Here is a 19,846-nt window from a genome sequence, read left to right as displayed (position 1 = left end):
CTGTGAATCAATTAAACCTCTTTCCTTTGTAAATTACCCAGTTTCAGGCAGTTCTTTATAACAGCGTGAGAATGGACTGAGTTGTTGCAAAACAAAAAAAGGAAGGAAAACATAGAGTAGCATAAATAAGATATTAAATCCCTGGGAAGCCTACCACTAATAGACAATGTTAACATGGTGGTGTGCTTCCTTATAGAAATAACACCTGGCATCCAATATTTACAATTTAGGACCTTACGTTTTGTGGGGGTTTTGTTTATTGTATTTGTATTTTTCACCTAACATGATAATATAAAGATCTCCCATGTTAGTTTTTTGTTTGTTTGTTTGTTTTGAGTCAGAGTTTGGCTCTTGTTGCCCAGGCTGGAGTGCAATGGCATGACCTCAGCTCACTGCAATCTCTGCCTCCTGGGTTCAAGTTATTCTCTTGCCTCAGCCTCCCAAGTAGAGATTACAGGTGCCCACCACCACACCCGGCTAAATTTTTGTGTTTTTAATAGAGACGGGTTTCACCATGTTGGTCAGGCTGGTCTGAACTCTTGACCTCAAGTGACCCGCCCACCTCGGCCTCCCAAAACGCTGGGATTTCAGGCATGAGCCACTGCACCTGGCCCCATGTTGTTATAAACTATTTGTAAACATTAGTCTAAGGACTGCATATAATATTCTACTATGTAGAATAATATGTACTATAATTTACCTATTTTTCAATTTTTAGATATTTAGATTCTAGTTATTGTAAGTAAAAATACAAAAAACTTTTGCATGCATAAGCCTTTTTCTACAGCTCTGATCCTTTCCACAGAATAGATCTCACACAGTGCAATTTCATGTCATAGGCTATGAACATTTCAGGACCTTCCACCCTGGCTGTGTGGGTTCATTTTGCCCCCACATTGCAGGGCAATGCTGGTTCTGCCTGTCACAGACACATCGGTGCCCTTCTCGGAGAGCCTCCAATCACCCACATGAGAACGCCGAGGTCGAGGCCCAGGGACAAGTGACCTGCCAAGGAAGACCATGGGGCCAGTGACCCTAGAGAATGTCTTCTAGCCCTAGGTCAGTAACCTGCCTCTGCGACCCACCTGCGGAGCAGGAGCCTGGAGCTTGGACGTCATTCCCCAGAAGGTTCATGGGATTGTCTTTTGGGGACTGCCCTTTCTCACTCTTGTCTGCCAAGCTGGTGAGCAATGGCTATGAAATTTGTTGGGAAGTCACCTGGGTCATTGCACGGTTTGCTCCCTGGAGAAGGACGGAAAGACGGAAAGGCCCCCAGGACGTTAGAGTGCGCGCCAAGGCTTTGGGTGCCTTCAGCAACTGCCTACCGCTCTGGATCCCCTCCTGTCTGGCCCACAGCTGCACCCCTGGCTCAGGGCTGCACACTCAGTAAGTAGGCGCTTAATAAATGTTTGCCAAATAGGGGTGTAGCCGAAGCTGGGGTGCGGGATGAGGCTAAAAAGAGACGTGGGGGCGGAGGTTAAGCGGTCTTTGGAGTGATTATGTTCGGAGATGTTTGAAGGCCCGCGCGTCCGAGGGTGGGGCGTCTCCCAGAGGGCTTTTCTCCGGGCTGCAGTGGCTTCCTCCCTGGCAACTTCAAACTTTTGCCGGAAGGTAGGTGGGTCTGTCGGCCCGTCGACTTTCGGGATCCTAACGCAGAACTTCTGCCGGCCCTGAGCTTCCCTGGCAAGATCCAAAGCGCTCTCCCGCGCGCGGCGGCGTTGGTCTGGGTTGCAGGGTGTGGAGGACCCGGGTGATCCGGGTCTGGTGAAGGGTGGTCCCGGGGGACCCTGGGCTGGGCCGTGCGAGGGGGTGGAGTGGGGCGGGACGCGTGGCGGCTCTGGGAGGCCCCGGGAGGCCCCGCCCGCCCCCCAGCGCAGCGCTCAGGAGCTCAGAGAGTGCCACCCCGGGGCTGGGCTGTCGGTGGCCTCAGCGCTCGGCAGGCGCGCACTCCGCTCCACACCCGGCTCTCTCGGCATCTCAGACCCAGGTAAGTCAGGGGCTACCACCTCCGCGGCCCTCTTCCGGGTCGCGGGTGGCCTAGTCCGGCGACCCGGGGGAGCTCCTGGAACCAGTGTCTCTGGACGCGCACCGGGCGTGCTCCAGGCTAGAAGCGCCGCGACCCCCCGAGTGGGAGACAGGATAGGATGTTCGGCCTCTCCCCTCCTTTCCCTCTGCCGTTCTCACTACTTATACAACAAACGCGTAGGAAAGCATCTCACCAACACAGAACAAAGAAAACATTCCTCCGTTATTAAGTTATAGACATTCTTGTGGAATATTTGGAAAACACCTACATGCAAGTTTCAAACGAAAAAGAAAATCAAAACCACTCACGGGACCTGAGTCCCCACTTTGTTTCAAAGATCTTCAGCTTTTTTCTTTTTCTTTTCTTTTATTATTATTGTTTTTTTGGACCAGCTCTTGGGCCTTGGCATCTCCCTGCAGAAAGGGCATGGGACGCGGAGAACATTACTGATATCTGATCTTGATTGCGGTAATGGGAAAACTGGGGAACTTAAGAAGAAAGTTGACTAAGCAGCAGAGACATATGCCTGTGCCCAATCTGTTGCATAATACATTGCCTCCCGGATTCGTCACATTGCTCTATGAGAATTGACAGTTCATTTGAGTTCACATTCAGATTAAGAAGGAGGTTCCAGCTCCATTAAGGAAGTACCTTGTCAATAACCGTAGCTATCATTTATGGTCCAGGTGGTGGGAACTTTGCTGAGTTCACCCAGTTGCTTAAATTCAGCCACGACTCTGATTTTCAATGACCAGGTAAAACTGACCTTGTTTCTCTGGCCAGTTTCACACAATCATCAGGTTAGCTGAGGATCCCTTGGAGGAAGATATTCTCTGTATCCAAAGGAAATAGTCAAGGATGTTCAGGTAGGACCTGCTTTTGACAGGTTATTGGAAAATGAATTGTCTTGAAAATAAAGCTCACTTAGAAGACATCAGAGGGTCTCATTGCTGTCATCTTAAATCTCTGAGGGCGAGACAGCTCCTGTGTGGTTTCGGTCTTTCTGGTAGTTGAATGGAACACTTATTATTCATGTGTTCATGCATGCCTGCCTGCATTCGCTGAATGTTTATGGTGCTCCCACCATATGCCAGACTCTGTGCTAGCTGCTTGGGATGCAATGAAGAACAACCCAAGCAAAGATCCTTGCCTGCAAAAGCTTGCATTTTGGTGGGAAAGACAAACATTGAACAATCAACACAATAATTAAGAAAACTTTATTATATTGGAAGGTGACAAAGACTATGGAAAAGGAGGAGAGAAAGGTTAAGAGTTACTGGGAATGGGGAAGGAGGGAAGAAAAGTGTGCTCTACTGTTAACAATCACTGACTGCCTGAAAGGGTTTTAGAAATAAAGTGGGTTGCAGATACGTAGATAAGAATACTGTAGATCTTAATATACCAAATACATAATAACAAAAATACATTAATAATATAAATATAAATAAGTAATATGAAATTTAATATATAAAAACATGCTACATTGCAAGAGTTTTTCCTTTGATTACTAAACAATCTAGTTTCAGAGCGTAGTATACTTTATCAGTTATTCACTCACTTTCCCATTGGAGTGGTATTCAATGTAATTCTTTGCATTCCCATTTAGTTCAGGAAAACCTTATTGAAATATTCTGGGTACTGGAGTGGGGACAAAGGTGAGCAAGATGGTCTCTGTCCTTTGGGACCTCCTGGGAAGAAATGCCCAGACAAGTCTACAAATGGTTAGAAGTTAGAATATGGCCAGCACTGTAGGAGAGATAGAGACAAGGTATGAGGGGTCAATGAAGGGGAAAAGATTCTGGATCAGAGTCAGACACAGTGTGGATATGAGCTGGCTTTTGAAGGACCGGTAGAATTTTAACAAGGGAATATGGTGGGAATGCCTCACCTATAGAGAGAATAGCAAACATAAAGCAAGAGGCCGGGCGCAGTGGCTCATGCCTGTAATCCCAGCACTTTGGGAGGCCAAGGCGGGCCGATGGCTTGCATCCAGGTATGCTGAGCCTGGGCAACAAAGCGAAACCCTGTCTCTACTAAAAATACAAAAATTAGCTGGGATGGTGGTACACACCTGTAAACCCAACTACTCGGGAAGCTGAGGCATGAGAATCACTTGAACCCAGGAGGTAGAGGAGGTTGTAGTAAGTTGAGATTGTGCCACTGCACTCCAGCCTGGGCAACAGAGTGAGACTCGGTCTCAAAAATAAAATAAAATAAAGCAAGCCAGGAAGGTCGGGGGCTGATCCCATGCTGCACAAAAACCTGGGGCATGTACCCCAAATGCTCACACATGTTTTCATAGAGTTCGATTGAGTCTCCTCACCACCTCGCCCACTTAGTGCCCCCTGACTCTGGGGAGAGGGGAAGGACAGAAGACCAGGCACAGCCAGCCAGCTTCCAGGAAGCATGTGGTGGGCCTGGGTGGCTTCTTTTCTGCTAGGAGTAAATAACGTTTCCAGAATTTGGACACAGTGTTGTGATAAAGATGAAAACAATAGACAGTTGCTTCCGAGGACAATTGACTCAGAATTCTTGGCTCAATACGATCATATTCACCAAAATGAGGCTTATCCATCATTGCTTTTACCCTAATTCTGCTTCTTAAAACAAATGAAGCCAAATGATGACGTTAAGAGTGGATGCTCTTTGAAGAAATGTGTAAGGAGTGCTGTCAAGCCTGATAAACATGCTACCCCAAGTCAGCCTAGGGAAATAAGTTAAGGAGTCGTGTAGTTTATCTAGGACTCAGCTGGGGCTGGAGCCCAGATTCCTGAGCTCTGACTCTGACATTTCTGTCTCCCCTACTCACCCCTAGAATCTATTCCTTTTAGAAGAAAGCTTGGAGTCAGCCACAAGAACCTTACCCAGTCAGTAAATGGGTTAGAAAGACTGATCAGGATCTGGGAGGATTTGCTAATAATAATAAAAGAAGGAGAGGGGTGTGCTCAGGGCAGGGGCCTGACGAGCGGCTCCTCCCTTTTAAACACACGCAAAAGGAGTCTGAGGTCACAGGGACGAGGGGAACAAATTTGTGGCCTCCCCATGAGCAAATGCCCCACACATCTCCCCGGCAGAATCAATGGGACAGGGCTCGATATTGGAAGGAAGCCTGCAGTATTTACTGGGGAAGGCTGCTGTCTACAGCCTGACCAGCTTATGCATGGGTAGGCCACAAATGGTCTTAGAAATAAAGGCTTTGGGGAGAGAGAGAGAGAGAGAGAGAGAGAGAGAGAGAGAGAGAGAGAGAGAAAGGAAGGGAGAGAGAAAGAGAGAAGAAGGAAGAAAGGGAGGGAGGGAGGGAGGGAAAGAAAGAAAGAAAGTTTCTCATGCTGGGAAAGCTTCTGTTCGGAAAGCTTCCAGGCCGTTATCAGTGCTGATAGTCCACACAGCCAGAGCATGTGGGATAAGTCAGAAGGGTGGTGTGTGCCGGGAGCAGCGAGGCGCCACCCACTACCCTCTTCTCCCCTGGGTTCAGCTGGGGGCCTGACGGAGCTCCAGGGTGCAGGAGCCCCTGTTGGTCTCCATCTACGGGTGCTTCGCTCAGCTCAGCTACCCAGAGTCCTGTGTCCTGAGTGATTTCCAGCAGACCAGCAGCTCTGAGTCTAAGCTTTTAAGAAAACAAAAGTTACACTACCCTTGATTAGGGGCAGCAATCATGTCTCACACCCAGGCAGAAGCAGAAATGGCCAGAATCCACCCCTACTTTCTGGGCCAGACAAGGCCATGGTTTGAGAATGTTCAGCACAGGCTGAGCATCAGATGGACTTTGTTTGGAGTTGACCATCCCTGGCCCCTACCGTTTCTGTCTCCCTCACCCCTTTAATCACTGTGCAATCCACAAAAAGCTGAGGGGAAAGGAACAGGGATGACTTCTGATGGCATATTTAGGTAAGAAGCCAACCTCCATTTGCATAGATCCAATGCTACCTGATAAAAGTGGCCTATTCCTCAGCTACTTTGAGCCTCAATAAAGGGTCAGTTTCTTCTGTACAAGGTCCTCGGAATTCCTCTTTTCTATACCGATCAAATGTGAGTCAATAGCTAAGAGGTTACATTTTAGGTATATTTTTGGTTGTTTGTTTTTGTTTTTGTTTATTTATTTAAGTTCCGGGGCACATGTGCAGGATGTGCAGGTTTGTTACATACGGAAACATGCCAGGATGGTTTGCTGCACCTGTCAACCCATCACCTAGCTATTAAGCCCCGCATGCATTAGCTCTTTTCCCTAATGCTCTTCCCCACCCACCTTCCCCCACCCAACAGGCTCCAGTGACTGTTGTTCCCCTCCCTGTGTCCATGTGTTCTCATTGTTCAGCTCCCACATATAAGTGAGAGCATGCAGTGTTTGGTTTTCTGTTCCTGCGGTAGTTTGCTCAGGACATGTATTTCTGATAGGAGAGATTACTTTTGGCAAGCCATCTCACCTCTAAGGAACCCGTTTTCTGTAAATTAAGATTGTTGGATCAGTCGCTCTCCCACTCTGTTGGAGTCCAACAGTCTGAAAGTGCAGCCACAGGGCGTGTAGGTGCTTTGGAATTATGTACAATAGAACAGAACCTAGAGAATCTGATATAAATTCCCAAATGACATGCAGATCCCAGGCTCTGTGTCATTTACACCACGTTGACTATTAGGAAGTCATTGCCAAGAACGAAACGAACCAAAAAACATAAAAAAAAAAAAAAAAAGACATTGCCAAACTCATTTTGAGACTCATCACACAAAAGTACCACGGTGACCCAGCCTGCAGGCATTGGGAGTATGGAGGACATTCCGCAAAAGCCATGCAATAAATTACATGTAAAGTTTTTTAAAATTATTTTAAAAATATAGGGTCGTTATTTGAAAGGCAGTTAATTAGCTTGACCTAAGCTCCGACAGGCGAATTGTAATCGAAGGCAACAGCGTGCATGAGAATGAGGACAGCTGAGGTTACACTGAAGACTGGAGAGTTTCTTTCTGCAATTTCTCTTCAGACTGTGTCAGAGGCAAACAAGACCAAAAAAGAAAATATAAAAAACAAACAAGATTTGAAAAATAGTCAGTGAAATCATAGTTTATATTCTTGCAAAATTCCTCCAGGTACCCTGCAGCACAACTGATGGCTCAGTTTCCTAGGGACCCACACCACAGCTCCGTGGTTCTCCATCTTGGCTACAAATTAGCATCATTTGGGAGGTTTCTAAAAAGTCTCCAGGTCAGGCAGGAACCCAGACCAGTGACATTAAAATCTCTGGAGGTGAGATCCAGGAACCAATTTTCTAAAAGCTCCCCCAGTGATTCCAAGAGATCACCAAGCAGGGCCTACAGACCAGCAGCATTAGCACCACATGGGAATGTGTTAGGAATGCAGATTCCCAGGCCTGCCCTAGCTCTACCTAATCACAAACTGTATAAGTAGAGCCCAGCAATCTGCATTTGTTTAGACAGAGTCTCGCTCTGTCACCCAAGCTGGAGTGCAATGACACAGTCTTGGCTCACTGCAACCTCCACCTCCCGGGTTCAAGTGATTCTCCTGCCTCAGCCTCCTGAGTAGCTGGGACTATAGGTGCCGGCCAGCACGCCTGGCTGATTTTTGTATATTTAGTAGACACAGGGTTTCACCATGTTGGCCAGGCTGGTCTCGAACTCCTGACATCAAGTCATCCACCTGTCTCAGCCTCCCAAAGTGCTGGGATTACAGCAGCATTCTGTACTTTAACAAGGTCACCCTAAAGCACTCTAAAGATCGAGCATCACTGCCTTAGAACAAGGTGGGGATGGTTTGGCCTTGGGAGGTTTTCAAAGCAGATGTTTCCGGTTGCTTCTTTGATCATAGAAAAGTCCATCTGGTTGTAAGTAACAAGCCTTCTCAGTGAACTCACTATTATGAATTAACTGCAGATATTATTCTTAATTTAATTTGCTGTATATATTTATCAGTTTTAAGCCAATTAACAGGTGGATCTTCAAATGCTGCCTTTCATAATTCTATTCTCACATGGTCTTGAAGTTGTAAAGACTCTCTAACAGTAATTGGTGGCAGAATTATTTGCCAATTGTGATCATTCTGGGTTTTTGGAAACAACATCATAGTATCAGGTCCAGGTCTGTCTATTTTCTGGGGCAGGGTTTTCTGCATTCATAAGTGGTTTCAGGCCATTTAAAAAGAAATGGTTGAGCATCTAGTTTGGATCTATTACCAAACAATTCCTCACTACCCCTGTGATTAGAATGTAGCTAGATGCTAGTTTTGTATGAGAACAAGTACCTTAGTCACTTGAGCCCAGGCAGCTTAACCCCTGACCTATCTCTGCACAGACTCAAAAGCCTAGAAACGAGGAAAGGCCACAAACAATCTTTTTTTTTTTTTTTTTTTTTTTTTTTTGAGACGGAGTTTCGTTCTTGTTACCCAGGCTGGAGTGCAATGGCGCGATCTCGGCTCACCGCAACCTCCGCCTCCTGGGTTCAGGCAATTCTCCTGCCTCAGCCTCCTGAGTAGCTGGGATTACAGGCACGCGCCACCATGCCCAGCTAATTTTTTGTATTAGTAGAGACGGGGTTTCACCATGTTGACCAGGATGGTCTCGATCTCTTGACCTTGTGATCCACCCGCCTCGGCCTCCCAAAGTGCTGGGATTACAGGCTTGATCCACCGCGCCCGGCCACAAACAAGCTTTGATTCTCATTCATATCTGATCTCTCCACAAAGTAAATAAGAGAGCTGCCATAGTCAGCCACAGGAACACCAAGCCTAAACCCCCAAAGCCCCATATCCTTGGGCTGCAATTTCTTAACGAGGTGGAAAAACCAATAAACTCCTACCCAGGACCACTGAGTGTGCACCTGCCACATGCCACGTGCTGTCAGCCACTCTACACACCTGATCAGTGATTCAATAGCCCACAGATGTCAGTGGTGTTTCTCACTACTTTGGAAAGAGAAAGCCTTGACTGAGCAAATAAGAAACCTGTCCAGGATCATGTGGCCGGGAAGTAGCAAAGCAAAGCTAGAGTCAAACCTGGGGTGGCAGTGGAATCCCAAAACCTGAGCTCTTTCTGCTCCTCACATCTGCCTTCTGAGACTGTGGCTCGGGGTGGGAGATAACTGCCCTTCTGGAAAAGGGAGTCAGTTAAAGCTTTGGAGCCAGTTCATTGGCATCTGTTCATCAGAATAAGCAGGTTATAAAGAGTCAAGCCCCATTGATCAAAAGATACTAAGTTCTGGTGGCATCTATTCAATAAATGCTCATGGCCAGCTCCTGTGTTGCTGCATGCCCAGCACCAGGCTAGGTGGGCAGGGCAGAGATGGGGTAAGGGGCCTGGAGATCCTGACCATGATAAGGTCAGCAGGGGTCATTGTGTGCACAGTGCTGGCCCAGCCCCATGCATCAGAGCAGGCTTCAGGAAGGAGGTGAGAGCTGGGCTGAATTTTAAGCATGAGTGGGCATCACTGAGAAGTTTCATGAGCCAAAAAGGAGGTGCAAGTCTGAGCTGGAGATGCACAGCATGTGGAGGCTCTGGGGCCAGCAGGGACCATAGAGCATAGGGTCTGGACACAGTGGCAACTGCAGTGAAATTGCAGCCCAAGGATTTGGGGCTTTGGGAGTTTAGGCTTGGTGTTCCTGTGGCTGACCATGGCGGCTCTCTTCTTTACTTCGAGGAAAGATCAGACATGAATGAGAATCAAAGATTGTTCATGGCCTCTCCTGGTTTCTAGGCTTTTGACTGTGCAGACTCAAAACTGGAGAGGGATGCAGAGATTCTCAAATTTAGGGCCAGTATCCTTGCAGAAGACCAGGAGTTCCACCTTGAAGGCGGGAAGGAGCCAAGGAAGGCCTTCAAGATGGGGACTGCCATGATGAGATTGCAGTCATCAGTGAGAGTGATGCAGATTTTGGGGTGATTGGTGTTGCCACTCAGCTCACTGAGGCAGGGGCCAGTCTCTGACAGCCCAGGGTGGGGTGTTAAGTTTGAGGAGTCAGGGGATGGCCAAAGGGAACCATCTCCTTAGCAGGTCATTGGACACATGGCTCAGGAGCTTAAAGAGGGCCCTGGGTCATGGCCATGCAGGTGAACTGGAGCAGGTGCGGTCATCCTGGGAAAGAGGAGAGTGGGAAGAGGAGAGAACAGGCGATGGAACTCTGAGACACAGCCACATTTCAGAGGTGGGTAGAGGAAGAGGGCCCTGGAAAGGTGCCAGATGTCTTCCCCCGATGCTGGGTTCAGCGTATGTTTTACAGTGAAGCCAGTTCAATGAAGAATTGGCTCTAGGTCTAAGCTGGAGAGAAGCCAGGTTTCTGAGGTTATTTGTCCTACACAAGATGATGTGCAATGTCACAGTCCCCTTCCTGGCTGGGAAAGACAGAGCTGTCCTAGCGTGTGTTGGGGATTTGTGTTTCCATAGCAATTCTGGCCATAAACTGTCTTCCCAAACACATCCTTCACCTCTAGTTACAACGGTCATCCTGAGGGTGCCTCCAGGCCATGTTCTACTCAGCTACTTTAAGCTCCTAAGAAGTGAGTAAGGGACAAGCGGGGTGGCTCATGCCTGTAATCCCAGCACTTTGGGAGACAGAGGTGGGTGGATCCTGTAAGCCCAGGAGTTCAAGACCAGCCTTGGCAACATAGGGCAACCTCACCTCTGCAAAAAATACAAAAATTCGCCAGGCATGATGGTGCATACCTGTAGTTCCATCTTCTCTGGAGGCTGAGGTAGGAGGATGACCTGAGCCCAGGAGGTTGAGGCTGCAATGAGCTGAGATCACACGACTGCACTTCAGCCTGGTGACGGAGTGAGACCCTGTCTCAATAAAACAGAGAAAGAAAGAATTGAGTGGGAGCACTTACATGTGATAATCTCCGAGTGGTCCCCTCTGGCTTGAGTTTGGAGTGTGACATCAACAACTTGGCCTCGGGGCTTTTGTTTCCCAGCAGAAACTGGGGGTAGAGGCTGGCATTTGCTCAAACCAAAAAAAAAAAAAAAAAAAAAGAATAAGGCCTGTTTTTTAGCTTACCAATGATCTCAAGGTCACCTAGATGGGGTTTCCACAGCACAGCAAACCCCTGACAGAATTTCACAGCTACTTGGAGACAATTTTTCCAATTCCCAGGTCCATTATGAGTATACAGGGACAGTGATATCAAGATTAAATGATAGGGAAAGTGTCACTTTCTGCATAGCCAGCAAATGGTGAATGGAAATAAAAGGCAATCCATGTATCCGTCGATCAACCCAGAGAGGGCATTGTGTAGACCCACGACGGCACACACCAGGGAGCATGTCAGCTCACCCCTCACCTGAGGTTTTAACATTGTGTATGTGTGTGTGCATATGTGTGGGCAAGGAGGGAAAACAGCACAATCTGCAACACTGGCCTCGTCAAGGGGAGCTCTCTGCGAAATCTCACTAGACATTCCGAAGTCCACCATGTGACAGAGTGGATGTTTCATTCAGATGAATGTAAGTGCTCATAGAGAAATGCTCCGTGGTGAAACAGACCACCCATTGCACGGTACTCCAAGGGCGCCCTGGCAGCACCCCAGTCTGACTGGTCATGCATAAGCCCCCAGGAACTAGTTGTACGAAATGTGTGATTTGTTTTTTTAGGTCCATAGGAGGTCAAGGATAGGGCTATTTGTCCCCCTCTTGTTTACGGAGTTAGCAGCCACAGCAGTGTTCATCTCTGGGAGAGATGGCAGAGAAAAGAAGTGGGTATTCACCATGGGTTGTATACAACCATTGGAAGTAAGGGAATGCACACATCCAGCAACACAGGTGAGCCACAAAAACACAGTCGTGAGGAAAAGGAAGGAGACTGAATGAGCTGAATGACTTGATACCATTTAGATAAACTAAAATGCACACATGCAACCCCATACAACCACAATATGCAGCAATGCATATTAAAGACGCTCATTCTGATGGTCACCTATAGGGGTGGAGAATAGAGGTGGTGGATGGAAATAGAAGGGAATCAATGTATCCATTCATCAATCAAGAGAAGGCATTGCACAGACCCAAGATGGCACACACCTTGGCCTGGGGAGCGTGTCAGCTTACCCCCTCACCTGAGATTTCAAAATTGTGTACGTGTGTGTGCGTATATGTGGGTTTTGGGCAATACGTACTTTTTGATTTGGGGTTGCATTTTTCTTTTAAGAGGTGTGCCTGGGAAGTTCGAGCTCCAGCAGGGGAACCTTGATGCCCAGGATGATCCTGTCTAATGCCACAGCGGTGATGCCTTTTCTGAAGAAGCTATGGCAGGAAACAGTTCAGCAGGGAGGCAATGTGTCGGGCCTGGCGCACAGGTCACCCCGCAGCGACGACAGGAAGCTGGAGGCCCTCTACGTCCTCATGGTGCTGGGCTTCTTTGGCTTCTTCACCCTGGGCATCATGCTGAGCTACATCCGCTCCAAGAAGCTGGAGCACTCTCATGACCCGTTCAACGTGTACATCGAGTCTGATAGCTGGCAAGAGAAGGACAAGGCCTACGTCCAGGCTCGGGTCCTGGAGAGCTACAGAGCGTGTTACGTCGTCGAAAACCAGCTGGCTGTAGAACAACCCAACACACGCCTTCCCGAGACGAAGACTTCACCGTGAACCCCACCGCTGGCTAAGACTGGACACATCCTGCCTGGCAACCTGATTTTCTAATCACATTCCCCTCATCCTCTTTACTGTAATGGGTACCACTGGATTTCTTTTTTGCTATTGTAAGGGGTGGGGTGGATTAATGACACTGTTTCACTGTTTTTCTAAAATCACATTCTTCTGTGACAGACTGTCACTGGTTCCCCCATATCTGTCCCTGCTTGTTAAATTTAGCAGAATCCCTGAGGACATGGCCTCTGAGAATAGAAGCTGCATTTTCCAGACTCCCTTGCAGCTAGCAAGGTTGTGTGACTAAACCCTGGCCAGTAGCTATGGAAGTGAAGACAGCAATGTTCAAGGAATTCTTGGAAAGAAAAGGACGTGCCCTTTACTTCCCTGGTCCTGCTTCCCAGTGGCTGGACGTGGAGGGGGTGGAGAGCAGCTCTGAGTCTGGAAAATAACCAGGCACTCAAAGAACCACACACGTCTGGGCCTGGGCGATGTGGTGGAGCAGGGTCCTCCTTACCACCCACAGGCCTGATGTACAGGAGAGAGAAACCCACTCCACTCTTCCTTAAGCCACTGTTATTTTGATCTCTGTTAAAGTAGAAGAATCAATGCCCTTACTAATATACCTACCTTATAGGACTGAATCTAAAGGCATGAGGTTTCCTTACTTGTCACAAGCACACACTGATTCTGCCCTGGTCACTTCTGTGCTCACTCCTATGGCGCCATCCTCCTCCTGCCCTTCTGCCTCCCACTCCTCCCTTGCACACACCCTTCACACATCTCCTCAAAAACACACAGACACATACACTCATATACATAGACACATACACACACACCCCTCAAGCTAGAAAGAACTCATTTCCTACAGGGCTGAGATGGAGGAGGAAAAAATGCCCCCTTCAGAATGCATAGCAAGGGGAAGGTGCTCGGTCTCTGTGGGAGGAGGGTGAGGTGCCCCCACTCCCCAAGAGCCAGGGGAAGGAGTGACTGTGGGCAGGGAGAACTGCATAGCACTGGGGTGGCAGGTCCTTTTGAGGTAATGGGCCTGTTTTGTGAGTTGGATTGCAATCCCCCAAAAAGACAGGTCCCTTCAATGTGACCTGGTTGGGAAATAGGGTCTTTGCAGATGATGTAGTTGAGATGATCTAGCTGAGATGAGGTCACTGGGGTGGGCCCTCTTCCAATGTGACTGGAGTCCTTATCAGAAGAGGGGAATTTGGAGACAGACACATAGGGAGAACGCTATGCCGTGACAGAGGCGGAGGGTGCGGCGGTGACACGGCCGCAAACCAGGGAAGGTCGAGGATGGATGTGCATTCCCATCCCAAGAAGCTGGGAAGAGGCCTGGAAGGCTCCTCCCGCACAGGTTTCAGAGGAAGCACGGCCCTGCTCGAATTCAAACTTCCGGCCTCCAGAACTGTGAGTCAGTGAGTATCTGCCGTTGAGGCCACCCAGCTCGGGATACTACAGGGAACTCATACGGCACCTCTCACCCACCCAGAGACGGAGCCATGCTGCCTGCCAGTGGGGCACCCGGAGGAGCTGCCCCAGCAGATAGAGAGGGCCTCTGTTCTGCCGGCTGCCTTGAGAGAGTCTCTAGCTGCCATCTGTAGCTTCGGAGTCCTCTGCAACGCGACACCCTGAAAGCTCAGCTGCCCGGGCGTTCCTGGAGAGTGTGGAATATTTAAATGAAACATAAGATAAATTAAAAGCAGCACGTGTGCACGTTTGGCCATCCTCAGATGGACCCACATGGTCTCGTGAGGTTCCAGTCCTTGTTTCATATAATAAACACAGGCATGGCTTAGCCCCTGAGTTACCATAGTCCTTGAGATGAGTGGCCCTTTGGGACACAAAGTCCTTTGAAAATCCAGTGAGAGCTGTGGTCTTCACCCCACCCGAATAATGCATATGGACACCACACCTTGCCTATCGTGTCCAGGGTTCATGGGCCAGTGGCAGCCCAGCTATGCCTTGTGAGTCTCACAGCCCCTGTGCGAGCCAGACCCGTCTGAGGCAGTTGCATATTCCCAGACTGAAGGCAAGGCAGGTTTGCAGAGAGAGACCCAGAGTGCACGTGACCCGCCGCGTGATCCCTGGCGCACACTGACTTTGATATTCCAGGCACACGGACTGGCTTTTTATCACCACTTCATTTTCCCCACTAAGATTCCTGTGCCTTTTAAGGCAGAGGGAGATCCCTGTGGCTTTAGTCTTCCCAGGCCTTAAAGGGCCCCTGTCTTCACTCACAAACCTCTCTTCCTCCCTCCCCTTCCTCTTCGTTTTAAAGGGGGAGAGGGAAAAGTAAGCGGGAGACAAATTGAGCCACATATTTTCAGACCCTTGTCACTATATTTTAAAAATTGGCTTCACATACAGAATCCTTGCTATGCACCATGTACTGTTCTAAGCTCTTTAAAGATAGAATCTCAGTGATTGTTTTGCAGGCAAGGCTCTATGCATTCATTAGCTAGGACAACAATGCTTTTGCAGTATTGAGATTTTGTTGAAAAATTAAAGCCATTTATCATGATCTGTGATGTGTGTTCCCAATATCACTATGATACTTCTATAAGATGGTTATCAGTTCTTGCAATGCTCTGATGAGGCAGCCCCACGGACTTGGGAATAAGAAAAGTAAGATTGCATGTGGATAATGAAACTCTGCCATCAGCACACAGCGGGTGATGTGGGTCCCCCTGATGCCTGCAGGTAGAAAGTAAGCAAAGCCCTAGGTGGAGACAGTGGTCACCTGTAGCACCCTCCTGCCTTATAGAGAGGAGGCTGCTATGCTGTGGGCACAGTCGGGACGGAGCAGGGAATGTGGGCACAGTTGGGACGGGGCAGGGAATGTGGGCACAGTCGGGATAGAGCAGGGAATGTGGGCACAGTCGGGACGGAGCAGGGAATGTGGGCACAGTCAGGATAGAGCAGGGAATGTGGCACAGTCTAGATGGAGCAGGGAATGTGGGCACAGTCGGGACGGAGCAGGGGATGTGGGCACAGTCGGGATAGAGCAGGGAATGTGGCATAGTCTAGATGGAGCAGGGAATGTGGGCACCATCCGGGTGGAGCAGGGAATGTGGGTACAGTCTAGACAGAATAGGGAATGTGGCACAGTCTAGATGGAGCAGGGAATGTGGGCACCATCGGGACGGAGCAGGGAATGGCGGAATCATCTAGACAGAGCAGGGAATGTGGGCACCGTCTAGACGGAGCAGGAAATGTGGGTACCATCCGGGTGGAGCAGGGAATGTGGGCACAGTCGGGATGGAGCAGGGAATAGCGGAACCATCTAGACAGAGCAGGGAATGTGGGCACCATCTAGACGGAGCAGGAAATGTGGGTACCATCCGGGTGGAGCAGGGAATGTGGGCACAGTCGGGATGGAGCAGGGAATGGTGGAACCATCTAGACAGAGCAGGGAATGTGGGCACCGTCTAGATGGAGCAGGGAATGTGGGCACCATCCGGGTGGAGCAGGGAATGTGGGCACAGTCGGGATGGAGCAGGGAATGTGGGCACCGTCCAGATGGAACAGAGAGTGTGGGCACAGTCGGGATGGAGCAGGGAATGTGGGCACCGTCCAGATGGAGCAGAGAGTGTGGGCACAGTCGGAACGGAGCAGGGAATGTGGGCACAGTCGGGGTGGAGCAGGGAATGTGGGCACCGTCTAGATGGAGCAGGGAATGTGGGCACAGTCGGGATGGAGCAGGGAATGTGGGCACTGTCTGGACGAACTTCTGGATATTGTAGGAGAAGCCGTGAACTCTCCTAATGTTTACACGTTGGCAACTAATTTGCTCTTTGAAACCTGTGTGGGTCAAACAAAATATCACCTTGAGCTGGATTCTGCCCGGAGCCCACCAATTAACTGCCTGTGCTTTACAGAGGAAGAATGGCTCCCAGCCAGCCCCATGCCACACTTGAGAGAAGCATAAACAGAGTCAGTGCCTGGGCACCTGTAATCCCAGCACTTTGGGAGGCTGAAGTGGGCAGATTGCATGAGGTCAGGAGTTTGAGACCAGCCTGGTCAACATGGCGAAATTCCATTTCTACTAAAAATGCAAAAATGAGCTGGGCATGGTGGCATGTGCCTGTAATCCCAGCTACTCAGGAGCCTGAGGTGAGAGAATTGCTTGAACCTGGCAGGCAGAGGTTGAAGCGAGCCAAGAGTGCACCACTGCATTCCAGCCTGGGCAAAAGAGTGAGACTTTATCTCAAAGAGAGAGAGAGAGAGAGAGAGAGAGAGAGAGAGAGAGAGAGAGAGAGAGAGAGAGAGAGAGGAACCCTGCTCAGCCACAGTGTCAGGAACAGGCACTTCCTTGAGTGTGGTCCTGGGGCCAAGGGACCAGAGGTCCCAGTCTCATGATGAAAGGCTGTATCAGGCTGTCCTCACCTGACACTGTGAGAACATCCCATTCATCTCACCCTCCCATTCAGATTCTGGATTCCACAATCTTTGCATCTCCAGGCCAGGCTGTGTGAGCACAAAATAATGCATGTGTCTCTGCTGAGAGTGTCCTCCATCTAAAATCCACATTGGTGTATGACTTCTCTATGGGTACAAATGAGATGTAAATGCTAGATCAGGCGAGGAGAGATGAGTAAAGGCTGCCAGAGCTTGAAGACAAAAGAAATGGACATAAAGTTATGAATGGGTGGATAGGGACTGGTACTTTTTTTTTTTTTGAAATAGGATCTGGCTCTGTCACCCAGGTTGGAGTGCAGGGCTGCAATCATAGCTCACTGCAGCCTCGACCTCCCAGACTCAAGCCATCCTCCCCACTCAGCCTCCTGAGTAGCTGGGACTACAGGCACAAGCCACCATGCCCAACTAATTTTTTTTTTTTTTTTTTCTGAGACTAAGTCTCATTCTGTCACCCAGGCTGGAGTGCAGTGGTGTGATCTCCCAGACTCAAGCCATCCTCCCCACTCAGCCTCCTGAGTAGCTGGGGACTACAGGCACAAGCCACCATGCCCAGCTAATTTTTTTTTTCTGAAACTAAGTCTCACTCTGTAACCCAGGCTGGAGTGCAGTGGTGTAATCTTGACTCACTGCAACCTCCGCTCCCCAGATTCAAGCAATTCTGTCTCAGCCTCCCGAATAGCTGGGATTAGAAGTACCTGCCACCACACACAGCTAATTTTTGTATATTTAGTAGAGACAGGGTTTCACCATGCTGGCCAGGCTGGTCTTGAGCTCCCGCCCTCAGGCGATCCACCCGCTTCAGTCTCCCAAAGTGCCGGGATTACAGGCGTGAGTCACTGCACCCAGCAGTGACTGCACCCAGCAGTTAAGTCTTTGAGTAAACAGAATCATTGGATACATAAAACAAATCTAAATACAAAAAAAATGTATTTATTTATACAAATAAATTCCAAAATACTGGAATTTATTGATCTGCAGGTGCAGTGAAAGGCAATCTGGGTATTGCTGCCCCCTGGTGGTCACTTTGAGGATATTGCTTAATGCACAGGGAACCCTGAAGACCCAGCAGCCGGCAGGTGCCTGCTGAGGCTGGGTGAGGGGCTCTGAGTGCCTTCAGATGCCCTTGGGAGGCTACACTTCTATTCAGTCGTCAAGTTCAGGGAGATGGGACCCATGGTGGGCACGACTTCCCAGCTCCCAGAACTGTGAGAAAGAAACGTCTGTTGTTTCAAAGCCACCCAGTCTCTGGTAGTTTGTTACAGCAGCTGGAACGGACTAAGGCACCTTCTTTTCCTTCTTTCTTATTTCGCTTCTCATGCAGCATCAGCCTTTGAGTGTGTGACCTTAGCTTCTCCATCAATTCATAAATTCCTGACTGGGAGGGGTTCAGTCCTGCTAGCTCTTGAGGACTTGCTCAATAGCCAAAACTTTGGAGATTTCTCTTTCTTTTTATAAACCAGAGGTATTAGAAAGACCACACTTTAAGGCAAAACAGGCAGAAAGCTTAGATCTGGTATATGTTCAGCAATCAGCCCTAGGAGGCGTCTCTAACCTCTAAGGAGCAGCTCATGTGGTTTAGTTTACACTTCAGCCCTAAATACACAACTCTGCTTCTCATTCCCTACTTCAGGCGGTGCATGCAAGGATTTATAAGGCAATAGGCTGCGAAGCCAAGTTTGTGCCACTGCATTTTAGCCTGGGTAACAGAGTGAGGCCATCTCAAAAAAAGAGTGAGAGTATTATTGACTGGCTTATTCCACTTGGCTTATTTTGTGGATGGCCAGAGCCCATCCCAGAGGCACAGGGTCAAGGCAGACTCCAGCCCTGGGCGGGGTCCTCTTCCGTCACAGGGCACTTCACCCACTCCCACACCCCCTCACACTGGGTCCATGGAGACATGCCAGCTCACCTACTGTGCATAGCTTGGGATGTGGGGGGAAACTGGAGGACCCAGAGGAAACCCACACAGACCTGGGAGAATGTGCACCCTCCACAGAGACAGTGGCCTGGCTAGGAAGTGATTTTTTTTTTTCTCATCAACTTTATAGCAAAATGGTGTTGAACAAGATGGCGTCATCCAAGGACCTGCTGTATAATAACATGTATCTGCCATTATAGTAACATACAGAGTATTTTCGCTGCCCTAAAAGTCCTGGTTATCCTCCCCACACCCCTCTCAACCGCTGGCAACCACGGATGTTTTTACTGTCTCCATAGTTTTGCCGTTCTTAGAATGTCACATAGTTGGAGTCATACAGTATGTAGCATGTCATTTGGCTCCTTTCACTTAGTCATATGCATGTAAGTTTCCTCCGTGTCTTTTCATGTCTTGATAGCTCATTTCTTTTTAGCACCGAATACTACTCTGTTGTGTGGATGCAGCACAGTTTATTTACCCATTCACCTATGAAAGGCATCTTGCTTGCTTCCAAGTTTGGGCAATAATAAATAAAGCTTGCTATAAGCATCTGTGTGCAAGTTTTTGTGTGGACACAAGTTTTCAACTCCTTGGGCAAATACCTAGGAATACGATTGCTGGATTGTATGGTAAGAGTACCTGTCGTTTTGTAGGGAACTGCCAGACTGTGTTCCAAAGTGACTGCACCATTTTGCCTTCCCATCAGCCATGAATGGGGATAGAAAATGCCACGTCCTCACCAGCATTTGATGTTGTCAGTGTTCTGGGGTTTGGCTATCATATATATTATATATATATACACACACACACATAATGGAATATATATATATTCCTCTATATATATATATTCATGTATATATATGTGTGTGTATGCATAATATAAATAA

The 19,846-nt window shown here is 48.6% G+C and overlaps 1 protein-coding gene and 1 non-coding gene across 3 annotated transcripts; both read left to right on the top strand.

Moving 5' to 3' along the window:
- Nucleotides 1–1,573: 1,573 nt before the first annotated feature.
- On the top strand, nt 1,574–15,196 carry KCNE1 (potassium voltage-gated channel subfamily E regulatory subunit 1). 2 transcript variants are annotated; one of them, XM_012445923.2, is made up of 2 exons: nt 1,574–1,611; nt 12,168–15,196. In XM_012445923.2, the coding sequence occupies exon 2, from the start codon at nt 12,209–12,211 to the stop codon at nt 12,605–12,607; it is 399 nt and encodes a 132-aa protein (XP_012301346.1). In that variant the 5' UTR covers nt 1,574–1,611; nt 12,168–12,208; the 3' UTR covers nt 12,608–15,196. The 2 variants fall into 2 exon arrangements, with proteins under 2 accessions (XP_012301346.1, XP_012301336.1); XM_012445913.2 differs by lacking the exon at nt 1,574–1,611 and adding an exon at nt 1,912–1,987.
- LOC135276430 (small nucleolar RNA SNORA11) lies at nt 4,963–5,089 on the top strand. The gene has a single exon (XR_010343972.1). It is a non-coding gene; the product is annotated as a small nucleolar RNA SNORA11 (small nucleolar RNA).
- Nucleotides 15,197–19,846: the final 4,650 nt, after the last annotated feature.

Source organism: Aotus nancymaae, unplaced genomic scaffold (genome assembly GCF_030222135.1).
Source record: "Aotus nancymaae isolate 86718 unplaced genomic scaffold, 86718_ANA_hifiasm-v0.15.2.pri h1tg000022l_1, whole genome shotgun sequence".
Lineage (NCBI taxonomy): Eukaryota > Metazoa > Chordata > Mammalia > Primates > Aotidae > Aotus > Aotus nancymaae.
This window is presented reverse-complemented; position numbering and strand designations above follow the sequence as displayed.

Excerpts from the sequence above, each read along its gene's own strand:
- KCNE1 (XM_012445923.2), top strand. The coding sequence starts at position 12,209 with ATGCCCAGGATGATCCTGTCTAATGCCACAGCGGTGATGCCTTTTCTG.